General features: G+C 31.8%; 1 protein-coding gene across 1 annotated transcript; it reads left to right on the forward strand.

Annotated features, from left to right (window-relative positions):
- Positions 1–2051: 2051 nt before the first annotated feature.
- On the forward strand, positions 2052–4822 carry LOC117920557 (serine carboxypeptidase-like 45). Its single transcript, XM_034838168.1, has 10 exons — positions 2052–2376; positions 2476–2577; positions 2719–2814; positions 2924–3016; positions 3163–3233; positions 3321–3584; positions 3745–3869; positions 4019–4111; positions 4195–4312; positions 4432–4822. The coding sequence occupies exons 1-10, from the start codon at positions 2118–2120 to the stop codon at positions 4576–4578; spliced, it is 1368 nt and encodes a 455-aa protein (XP_034694059.1). The 5' UTR covers positions 2052–2117; the 3' UTR covers positions 4579–4822.
- The last annotated feature ends 8135 nt before the right edge of the window (positions 4823–12957 follow it).

Consider the following 12957-nt stretch of genomic DNA (forward strand, 5'->3'; position numbering starts at 1 on the left):
AGAGACAAATTCGTTATTCATCACATAAGAAAAACTTCACCTCTCACATCTTAAGGAAATATAACAAAACTAATTTAGGTATCATAATCCAACATTTTCTATGCATTCAAATAACAAATAATTTTAGGATTAAATAATTATTTTTTATACATTTCCAAAATTAATACAATTTAGTCACTATCATTTTTTCAAGTAATAAAAATTATACGATATGATTATTCTTGTTTTGTATGTAGGAAAGAAAATACAATTTAGTTATTATTACTGAAAATTTTGTGGAAATATTATGTAGTTTAGTTATTATGTTTTGAAAAATAGTAAAAAAAAAAAAAGGAAATATTTATTTAAATAAAAATTTGATGAAATCTATTCTTCTTGTATTTTTTATTTTTTAAAATTCTTTTATATATTTATTAATTATGAATCTCCTTTTCCCCTTTAAAAACCTTCCAAAGAACTTTAAAGATCTTGGAGAAATTTGAAAAGCTTCAAACAAAGGATTTGAACCTCCCGTGGTCCTCTTCTCTTAACTGAGAATTTAGGATTTCCCTAGTTTATAAAGATTGAGGGGATTTTCTATTGTCTAAGGCTATGTTTGGTTATTACAAGGTTTAAAAACAAATACAAGAGAGAAAAAAAATGAAAGAAAGAAGAAAAGAAAAGAAAAGAAAATAAATAAATTATTTTTATATATTACTTCAAACTTTTTTTACAAATTTAACTCTTCTATTTTTAATAATTTTAATGATTTTTAACTTTCTTTTGCATTTTATAGTAAAATCAAATACGAGAAAATAATTTTCTTTAACATTTTTTTTCTTTTCCTACTGCTTTGGAAAATCAAACATAATCTTAAAATTAAAATTTATTTCTCAAAATTGATAATTATTATTTTAGTTATTAATTCAATATTTTTATCTATTCTAATCCTCTAATTTTAATTGTTCAAAATCTATTTTTGAATTTATGGACCCATATAATATTATTTTATTTATCAAAAACTTGTCTTGTCAACATAAGTTTAAATAACTTTTTTTTTCTATAATAAAAACATATTATTTTAGAATGATGTTTTATGTGTTATTACTTTAAATATAATTTCTACTACTAACTACGTAATAAGCTAATAATTAGGGTTAATAAAAAATAATTTTATTTATTAAATATATAAAAATTTATATTTAATAAGACCATAAAAATGAAATAATTAACATTTTTAACATGTCAAACACATTGTAGTATTAAAAATTTTCAAATATTATAAATGTTAAAAACACTTTCTAAAATTACCATAAAATGGAATCTAAATCTATTTTACGAAAGTCTTATAATATAAGCAAAATATATAAAAGAAAAATAATATAAACAAAATTTTTATTAAAATTAATAAATTATGTGATACAATCTTTGTGATAATATTTTTTTTTGTAAAATAATATATTCCTCTAATTCTTTTAATTTGATCATAATTTAAAAGATATGAAAATGTTTCCTTGATTTGAGAGAACTACGAAGACAATTAACGACTTGATTTGGAATGAACTCGTTCAAAGGCAAGGATAGTGTAAGAAATACTTATATCGTTTCTTGAACTTGTAGGAAGATTTCATTAAGAAAATTTGTTAATAAAAAAATATTTATTTATTTTATTTTCATTTATTTCAATTGAAATACTTGTTCCCTCTAATATAGTATTTTCCCATATATCACCTTTTTAATACATGTGACGTTTCAAAATAGTACTTGTTATTAATCCCAAATTTTATCCAAAGCCACGTTTTTTTTTTAACATTTTTTTAATAATAATTTATTTCACCGAAAATTTGGATCTATGACAACTATCTTCCTTCAAATTAGATTCCTTTCTCCTCGGGATCTGAATACACGATGGGACGTGTCTTTTAAATAGTACAACCAGGAACGTGTCGACTGAAATTGTATGCTTGGATCAGTGAGTTTCTTTTCTCACTGGAAAGTAGAAGGAAGGAGGACAACCTTTGCGTCACTCATGACGTCCAAAGAAACACCACTTTTTCAACGCATGGAAATTGTGCCCTTCCTATAATAAATTGGAGAATCAAGCTGTCTCCATAGCTTCTCTTTCTCTCTCGGTAACCATGCAAACCCAGTCTTGGATGATGATCCTGGCTGCAGTATGTGCAGCTCTGGTTCACTTCTGTTCATCAGCAGTGGAGTCCCACTCTGCCCAGGCTGATCAAATCAGTAGTTTGCCGGGACAACCCCGAGTTAGCTTTCAACAATTTTCGGGATACATAACCATAGATGAAAAGCAGGACAGATCTTTCTTTTACTACTTTGTTGAAGCGGAAGATGACACAACTGCTTTAAAGCCTCTGGTTGTCTGGTTCAGTGGAGGTAAAATTTATGCTTCAAATTAACTGTAGCTGCTAAAGTTAGAATCATTTCTGAGTTTTTAACAGATCTAGCATTAATTTTATCTTTTTCCTTGTATAGGACCTGGTTGCTCCTCCGTGGGAGGTGGAGCTTTCGCCCAACATGGCCCTTTTAGACCCAGTGGAGATATCCTACTCACCAATAAATACAGTTGGAACAGAGGCACGCCATAAAATATTATTCTCTCCTTTTTTATTTTGTAGGAGAGTGCTACTTGGCTGTAGTCATGGCAAGGAAAATGACCCAAGAAAGGGCCGTAGTCAAATAATGAACTTCATATTTTTTTATTGCTTTATGTTACAGAAGCAAACATGTTATATCCGGAGTCACCTGCTGGAACTGGATTCTCTTATTCTGCTAATACGTCCTTCTACACCAACCTAAATGATGAGATTGCAGGTTTTTTTCCTTTCGAAATTTCATCAAGAATTTAACTAGCGGTTACTGAGAATTGGTTTCAATCTGATACATTTTTCTAACTGATTATGGGTCTGCTTTTCTTTATAAGCACGAGACAATCTCGTCTTCTTGAAGAATTGGTTCATCAAATTCCCACAATACAAGAACAGCGAATTGTTCATAGCTGGAGAGAGTTATGCTGGTATGCTGTAACATAATAAAGAATATTCACAAGTCTCTTCCCCACGTTAACCAAAATTTTGTCCTTTGATTTCAAGCGCTCTGATCGAACATGATTTTTTTTTTTTTTTTTGCTTCAATCCTCTGCTTGATTTATTCTTTTTTCAGGTCACTTTGTTCCACAACTTGCCCAACTCATTCTTGAGTCCGGCGTGAAGTTCAATTTGAAAGGAATCCTTGTGAGTTGAGGCAGAGAAAAATCCGGATTAGTTTTTCTTCAAGGATTGGACTGAAATTAATGTTAGGACTTAACTTTAATATTGCAGATGGGAGATCCTCTTATGGATTTCGATACTAATTACAACTCAGTCCCACATTTCTACTGGTCCCATGGCTTGATATCAGATTCTACTTACAATCTTTTCTCTTCAAAGTGCAATTATTCTCGAATGAACAGAGAGCAGACATCTGGTTCTTTATCACCTGCTTGTTTAGCTGTACGAAGCCAATATTCACAAGAAGTAGGTGACTCTGTTGACCGGTTTGATATCACTCTTAACTCCTGCTTACCATCTGTCGATCCACAACCGGTGAGGTTAACATTATCTCAACAGTGCTCCACCATTAAAATACACTGCAATTAATTTCATCACCATGATAATTTACTTTTTTAATCAGGAAGAACCATGTATTAGGAATTTGCACAATTTTGCTCTAGTTTGTACATGACTTTGCTTTTGGCCTATGCAGCAAGTCACAGAGAATGTGGATGTTTGTATAGGAGACGAAGTAAACAAGTATTTGAATAGGGAAGATGTGCAGAAGTCTCTCCATGCTAGATTAGTTGGAGTCGCCAACTGGAGTATGTGCAGCGGGTAAAATTCAATCTACAATGGACCTCTACTACATAACCAACTTTTTTTCTAGCATCCATATTTGCTTTTTCTTTTTCTCTTACCTTTTGCTTTTTAAAATTGCGATTTCATGGATATATATTGTTTTTTTTTTAATCTCCATGTTACAGTGCTCTTAGATACAATATAAAAGACAAGGAGATAACCATGATTCCTGTCATGGGCTCCCTTGTCAAGTCCGGTATCCGGACCTTTGTTTACAGGTAATGTTACATGATACATATGGGCGCTATTTTTTTTCATTATGATTCAAAATAGTGATAGTAATACTTAAAAACCTCTACAGTGGAGATCAAGATTCAGTAATCCCACTATTTGGAACTCGGACTCTGGTGGATGGATTGGCGAAGGAGTTGAGACTGAATACAACTGTACCTTACAGAAATTGGTTTGAGGGAGAACAGGTTGGCTTCTATACATGAATATGAGATTAACTTCATAACTCACTTCAAGTTTCAACTGCTTAATTAAAGATCGGATGATTCAAATCTCATTCATGATGGTTTTTCTTCTGTTTTTCTAGGTTGGTGGATGGACGCAAGTTTATGGTGACATCCTATCCTTTGCCACCGTGAGAGGAGGGTCACATACAGTGCCGGGTACACAACCAGCCAGAGCACTAGTTCTGTTCACTGCATTTCTAAAAGGACAACCCCCACCAGCTGAATGAATGGATCAAATTCATGGATAAGAACTATAGGTCATTATGTATTACTAGATAACAGAGGATGTCTCTTCATATTGAGTTCAGATATTAATGCATTTCCTTTTAGATTAGATCAATGCTCTTCACATCCTCATTTTCCATGCATTTAGCAGCATCTCAGGTATCAGAACGGCAAATTTGCATTTAAAATCCTGTGATTATTGTAGAGGACTTCAGTTGGAACACTCAGATTAGAATTAGAAGCAGATTTTTTTCGTAAAGAGAAGGATAAACTGCTAACTATAAGCCTAAACCAAACCAAAAAGCTTATCAGCCCATAACTAGCACTATATGGGGATCAATATTCCAAGCCTAAAATTAATGGCCCATGCACAACACCTAATATCCTAACCAAACAACAGCCTTTTCTTTCCTAGCCCTAAAACCCTTGTTCTTCAATCTCACGACCACTCTCTTGTTTTCACACCCTTGGATCTCAACTTCGGGAGGAGACGATGCAACATGAAGCAAACCACGATTTTATGGCTTTAAGAATATGGTGGAAGAAAGCTCTGATTGGCAGAGAGTAGCAGTACCACCGACTTGCACTCTTCTAGAGATTTAGAAATAGGTTGAAATTTGATACACTTCTTAAGATGTATTATGTAATTTTTGAGAAAAAAAAAAAAAAATCTTTTGTTGACTTTTTCGAATAAAAATTCAAAGCATATTATATAATAAACTGAATATTATACTAAAGAACGATAGATTAATTTGATTGTTTAAGTTTGTCGAATTAATCAACATTGGTGGTATCTATAAGAGAAGACACCATCATCCTAGCTACGTCACACACCAAAGGTCTCCATTCAGCTGTCTCTCTCTCTCCAGAGTCCAGAGACGTCTGTCTCATCAAAGCCTTGAAATCCCAGTCATGGATGGTATGTTATACTTATAATAATAGCCACAACATGTACAACTCCGTTATGCTCAACAATGGAGACACTCTGCAAGCCCACGTCAGTTTTCAACAATTTTCTGGATATGTAACCATAGATGGAAAGCAACACAGTGCTCTTTTCTAGTAATTTGTTGAAGCAGAAAATGACGTGGAGGCCGTTTCACTTTTTCTTCTTGTTAGTTGTTACGGGGAGGAATATTTTTTCTATATGAATCTCTATCAGTTTGTATTAAAAAATAGTGTGTGACTTTGTTTTACAGCCAGCTTATGATTCAAATATGCAGAAAGCCACAGAGGATGTAGATGATTGCTGCTTGCATATACAACAAAACAACGAAGTGGCCAAGTGTTTTTAAGCAGGAAAGACGTGCTTAAAGCTTTCTGCATTAACTAAAAATATAATTTACTTTGAATCTGTGACTAAAAATGTTGTTTCATAGTGATTTTATAAAATATTTTTAATATTTTTGATATTTGAAAATTTTTGTTATTTAAATATTAAAAATGTTAAAAATATTTTTTAAAATCAGTGTGCAAGTGTAACTCTAATAATTATCACAATTCATGGGGAGAATGGAGATCAAGATTCAATTTTGTCCCACCATTTGGGAGTCGGACTCAGGTGAGCGAATTGGCCAAGGAAGCTTCAGGTGCGCGTCGAGCCTCGCTCCAGTGCGCGTCGCGGCGCGCTTCAGGTGCCCGTCGGGGCGAGCTTCAGGTCGCTTCAGGGTCATGTCGAGGCGCGCTCAGGTGAGCGAATTGGCCTAGGAACGCTTCAGGTGCGCGTCGAGCCTCGCTCCAGTGCGCGTCGCGGCGCGCTTCGGGGCGCGCTTCAGGGTCGTGTTGAGGAGCGCTCAGGTGAGCGAATTGGCCAAGGAAGCTTCAGGTGCGCGTCGAGCCTCGCTCCAGTGCGCGTCGCGGCGCGCTTCAGGTGCGCGTCGGGGCGCGCTTCAGGTCGCTTCGGGGTAAGCTTCGGGGTCGTGTCGAGGCGCGCTCAGGTGAGCGAATTGGCCAAGGAAGCTTCAGGTGCGCGTCGAGCCTCGCTCCAGTGCGCGTCGCGGCGCGCTTCAGGTGCGCGTCGGGGCGCGCTTCAGGTCGCTTCGGGGTAAGCTTCGGGGTCGTGTCGAGGCGCGCTCAGGTGAGCGAATTGGCCTAGGAACGCTTCAGGTGCGCGTCGAGCCTCGCTCCAGTGCGCGTCGAGGCGCGCTTCGGGGTCGTGTCAAGGCGCGCTTCAGAGCGAGGCGGCTACCCCGAAAGGGATACGCGTCAGGGTTCGAGAATGGATGAGCACGCTTCCGGTGCCCGCTTTTCAGACCTGGAGGGTGGACGCGTCAGTCTGAACGTGTTGAACAAAAAATGAAATGGATGCAAAGCAAATTTTACATTTGTTTTTTTATAAGAACTATACATTTTATGTAAAGGTTTTATATTTTATGTAAAATATAGAAAGTATATCCACTTGTCACCTTAGTTTTTCTTGATTATATTAGGTAATAAAAAATTTATGCAATTAAATTATTGATTTTTTTAACTAGCAAAAATGTTATATGATTGAATTATTATTAATCTTTTTAAAATAGTAAAAAAATGAAAGTGCGAAACCATTACTCTTTTTTGTTTATTATTATTATTTTTATTTTTTATATGTTTTAATATTTACTAATTATGAAAATTAAAATTTTAAAAGCTTAGGCCCAATGTCAAATTGGGAAGCTAAAATATTTACTCTAGACTTTTAACTTCAAAAATTTTGTAAGGGAGAAAAGGTCATCATCCCATCTAAATTAATATTCTAATTAAAATGTTTTTATTATGTAATACTTTTGTATTTCTAATAAAGCATTTAAGAAAAATTAACTAAATTATGTTTAGTTTCCAAAATATTGGAAGAGAAATGTGAAGGAAATTAAAAAATATATTTAAAGTTAATAAATAGTTTTAAGACATTACTTGAAAGTCATTTCATACATTTTAATTTTATTGTATAAAGATTGAATAATTTGAAAATGCATAAATTATATTATGTTTGGTTGTTCAAAAATTTAAGGAAAAAAAGAATATATATATTACTATTAATAAATTATTTTATATATTATTTTAAATTTATTTCACTTATTTTTTTTCTTGATTAAATAATTAAAATATTTAAAAATTTATAATTTGTTTTAATTATATTTGATTCTCCTTTTATATATATATATATATATATATATATACTATGGAACCGTTTTTTTGTTGTCGAGCACCTGCGCATATGTTCAGAGCAAACCCCAACCATGCACTTGAACAAACAATTGGACTAAGCTTGGGGATGAAGAAAATGGAGACGTGGATAGGAGCATAGTGTGGGACGTGGATAGGAGCATAGTGTGGGCCCGTTGGTTAATAAGTGATTGGGGGAAGGGAACAAACACTTTGATGGCACATGGAGGAGCACTTACAAGGAAGAATGATACCGTATTTGAATTTTATGGATGTATCGGTCAAATATAGATGAATATTCTAACAGTGAGACGAAAATGGTTTAAAATTCATTAAAATACTTTAAAAATTTTCAAAAAATAATAAAATAAATGAAAATATATATATTAAAATTATTTTGTAAGTGCAAATAACGTAATTATGATGAAGGATAATATTTATAAAAAAAATTTAGAAAAATTTATCTTGAATTCCTTTCATATATTTATATTCATCTATTTTAAAATTTTAAAACTATTTTTTATTAAAAACATGTTTTATTAGATTTTAAATAAAAAATAAAATCCTTTTTAAGATTTATATAAAATGTTTTATTTGAGATTTATTTTCTAAAATTTTATTATATGTGGTAACAACTTTTTATTATAGATATTAATTTATTTAAAGAATTAAAATTATTAAACATTATATTAATAGTTTATCATATCAAATTAATTTAAATTTATAAAATATTAGACCTTTATTATTATTATTATTATTATTTACATTTTAGCAATTTGTGAATACATTTATGTTTTCAATATTTTAAAATGAAAATATTTAAATTAAATAAAATTAAAAGGCTAAACATAAAAAAATTTAAAGTGAAATGATAGTAAATTTTTAAAATATGATTAATGAGATAAATGATGATAGATTTAATATTAAAACTACAATTTATTTAATTCAAATAAATGATCATGTATGATTTTTTTTAATATTTATATTTTTTATATTTAATTATCATACTTGTTAAGAAAATTATAATGATGGTTTTTCTACTTTTAGTAATCAATTAAATAAAATTTAAAATAAAATAATTAGAATTAATATATTTATTAAAATATTCTTATAACGATGAAGTTTAATATATTCATATGTATATATATTAAGGCAAACTTGCCCCAACGGTGGTTAGGCATGAGTTCAAGCCTTTTTGACCCAACAATAGTTAATTGATTGAAATATCATGAAAATTTATGAAAAATTGATAAAAAAAAAAAGTCGATATTTCGGTGATAATTCCAAAATATAAGCTAAATTTCTCCTAATTTTCGGTCCCTATTGAATCACTCTAACAAGTGAAGCGAAATATCGATAAAATTTCACTAAAAAATTGCGATATTTCAAACATTGGTTTCAAGCACACATCAAGACATGCTTCAAGAGACAAACCCGTCAAGGGAGGAAACATGGATGGGGCATGCTTTAAGTGCACTTTTTACATTTTGAGACGCGTGAGGAGTAAGCTTTAGTGTACTTGAACAAAAAATTGAAATGGAAAACCAACCTATCTGTGAGTGTTTAGTTAGGTTGGCAATTTCTGACAAAATTTCTAAGTGTCCCCTAACTCGGTTTATATTTTGTTCCCCTATTTTTGGATCGATCCAAGTGCAATGGTAGATCGATCCAACTAACCTATTTTTAAGATCAATTTTTAGCCATTGGATTAAGGGTTTCATTCTCATTTAAAATAAAAAATTTCCCATTTTTTGGAAGTAATGATTGCAACAGCCGTGAGAGGATTATTTATTTCCTCATCATTTTAAGGGTGTTTGCCTCCTAAGAAAATCCCATCCAAATTTTCCAAGAATTTTTTTTTTTAATGGATTTTTTGAAAATGAACACGAGTTGATTTCTAAAAATTTATCTCTCATTCTCTTAGTTTTGTGCAAAAACTCATTTTCTTCTTGTGTGAATTCAAGAAGAGACTGAGATTGAGCTTGGTACGGACTCCAAGTGTGTTCCGAAAGAAGAAAGTGAGAAGCTGAAAGTGAAGGTACTAGTCAAGTAGTCTTGAAAGGATTGATTGGTTTGAGGTAGGTAAAACCTTGTATTCAGTTTTGATTTTTCATAGTGAATGTTTTCGATTTTATAGTAGGCCCATGGTTTTTTATCTTTTTGGAAGTTTTCCACGTTAAAACTTAGTGTCAATTATCTCTTTCTCTCACTCTACTATTTGATTTATTTTCAGTTTTTGATATCATTGGATACTTAAGCATATATGTTGAATGGTAGATATATGAGCTGAAATAAGTATGATTATCCATGGAATATCTTCAATTATTTTTTTGTTTATTTTGGTTAATGGTATCTTGTAGTAAATTAAAATGAGTTAAGGAGATAATTGTTCTTTTGAATAAATTTTAAGGAGTATTGAAGCATTTGCATGTGAATTGCATTTTATAAATTGTTGGGAGAGTGTTGGTGTATACATACTTGCTCGTGGTTTTTATGCTTTGTTGAAAAGTTATTGGAAGAGAAGTTTATGGACATTGAAAATTTTTAAGGTTAGGTAATCCTTGTTGGGTAAATTTTTTTAGTTCAACAACACTTATTCACTCTCTCTCTCTCTCTCTCTCTTTCTCCCCCCCCCCCCCCCCCCCCTCCTTTCTAGGTGTAGTCCATTATTGAGATTCACCTTTTCAATTGGCATATGAGTAGGTTTTTAAAGCAAAAATCATTTTCTTGAATCTCAATTATAGAACCTCATCAAGAGGGAGCTTCCATTGGGAGACCACCATTCTTAACTGATGAAAATTATTCTCATTGGAAAGTGAGAATGCAATATTTTCTCAAAATGCAAAGTGAAAAAAGTTTGGAATGTTGTTGAATTTGATTAGTCTCCACCTAAGGTATTTAATAGAGAAGATAGACCAACAAATGTTATCAAGCCTAAGTCAGAATGAGATAGAGGTGATAATGAAGCTAGTGAGAATAATGCTAGAGTCATCTATTCCATCTTTAATGTCATTAACACATATGAATTCCATAGGATAGCTACATGTACTTTGGCTAAGGAGGCTTGGGACATCCTCTAAGTGACTCATGAAGGAACTAATGTTGCGAAAGTGTTCAAACTTCAGATGTTGACCTCTAGGTTTAAGACAATTAAGATGGAAGATCATGAAAACTTTGGAGAGTTTTATGCAAAATAGATGGACATTGTGAATTCTAGCTTTAATCTAAGTGAGCCCATTCTTAACTCCAAAGTGGTTTCAAAAATTCTAAGATCTCTTTCGGAGAGATTTAGAGCAAAAGTCACCATCATTGAAAAGTCCAAGGATGTGGATTCCTTGAAAGTAAATAAACTTGTAGGTTCACTCCAAACCTCTAAAATGACTCTTGGATCACCTAAGAAATCAAAGAGTATTGCCTTAAATACCATTAAAGATGAGTCCTTAGGTTCCAAAGGTGAGTGTGATGAGAAAATGTCGGATAGAGAAGTTGCTAGATTTGCTAGAAAATTAAAAAAAACACATGAAGTTCAAGAAATATAAGAAGTCCAAGGAAAATGCTAAAAAAATGGAACAATTCAATGGAAAAATCAAATGTAAAAGACAAAAAGAAAGACAAGAATGTCAAAAAGGACCTTGAGGTTGAGTGCTTCAAGTGTGGGGAAAAGAGGCACTATGTCATCGAATGTCCCTAAAAAAAAAAGAAAAAAAAAAAAAAGAAAGAAAGCCATGTAAGTCATTTGGAGTCACACAAAATCATGTTAATCAAGTGAAAAAGAATCAAATGCAAGTGAGGAATGCACTAATTTCACAACCTTTATGGTAAGTGTCATTGACGAAACACTCAAGAAAGAAGTTTTTGGTGAGTCTTGTGAGTCAAGTGACTTTGATGGTAATGAGGTGAGTTTTGACTCTGCATATGAGACTTTGTACAAGGAGTGTTTAAGTCTAAAATAGGAACAAGTTGAGTGGAAGGCTTCTAGTGAGTCTTGTGAGTCAAGTTAAGTCTCAACTTGAGACGTGTGAGGCGTAAGCTTCAGTGTACTTGAACAAAAAATCGAAATGGAAAACCAACCTATCCTTTCTCAACTTGTCTACGTTCCATTCTTCTTTGCTTCAAAGTAATAACAAGTATTGCTCTCTTTCCTCAGTTCCCATATCATTATCATTTTCTTTGCTTAACTTCATATTCTCATTTCTTGCTCTTTCTGTTCAACGACAAACATTATTTCCATTTTATTCTCTTCTTGTATCTTTACTTGTTGTACCTTTTTTTTTTTTCCGTTTAAAAGTTTGTTTGAAGGAGGAAGACTAGTTTGGGGTTTTTAAATTAAAATGATGATTCTGTCATCACTTAAACCATGTCAATGTTCAACATTATGCATATTTTGTTCATTATAACTAACAACATCACACAATACAATAAATGTATATGGCATGTATTTATGAAGTATGATGGGTACATTATTGAATTTTAAATGTAAAGGGGTAATATGAAAAACACTCTATTGGTTGAAGATAAAGTGTAATACACTCTTTTATTTTATATATTTTAAATTATTTTATATATTTATTAATTATTAATTATGAAGATTAAATTCAAGTCGGCCTTGTTTTACAATGTTTTCTTAAATTAGTTTTGAAATTAAAGGAAAAAGAAACAATGTTTTTTGGTACTTTTAAAAATGTGTTTAATAAGCGTTTAAAAAAAATAATTTGTAAGAGCAAAAAAACACATTTGGATAAACAAATTTTAGTTGTTTTAAAAATTAATTTTTATATTTTGATTTTTTTAAAAAAAAATGGAAATTCAATTTTTCATAATATTAATTAAATTAAATTAAATTCAAGCCTTATTAAAAATAAAAAATGGTGTTGTAATTAAAAATAATTGATTTTAGTAATATGATAATAAAAACATAAATTATATATATTTTTATTAAAGATGATACTATTTTAGTATATAAATATTAATATTTTATTATAGTCGAAGTTTATTTTCTTTTCCAGAACTGATACTTCCATTCATCCTTGATGATGCCGCAGGTGAAGTTTGGATTCTCTCTTTATTGTTTACAGTTTGAGGGGTGTGACTTTGCTTTACAGCTGTCCATCTTTTGATTCACATATGCAGAAAGCCACAGAGGATGTAGATGCAACAAAACAACGAAGTGGTCAAGTGTGTAAACCGGAAAGACGTGCTTAAAGCTTTCTGCATCAAGCGGAAAAACCTAAAAAAGTAAT

The sequence above is a fragment of the Vitis riparia genome, chromosome 8, assembly GCF_004353265.1.
Source record: "Vitis riparia cultivar Riparia Gloire de Montpellier isolate 1030 chromosome 8, EGFV_Vit.rip_1.0, whole genome shotgun sequence".
NCBI lineage: Eukaryota > Viridiplantae > Streptophyta > Magnoliopsida > Vitales > Vitaceae > Vitis > Vitis riparia.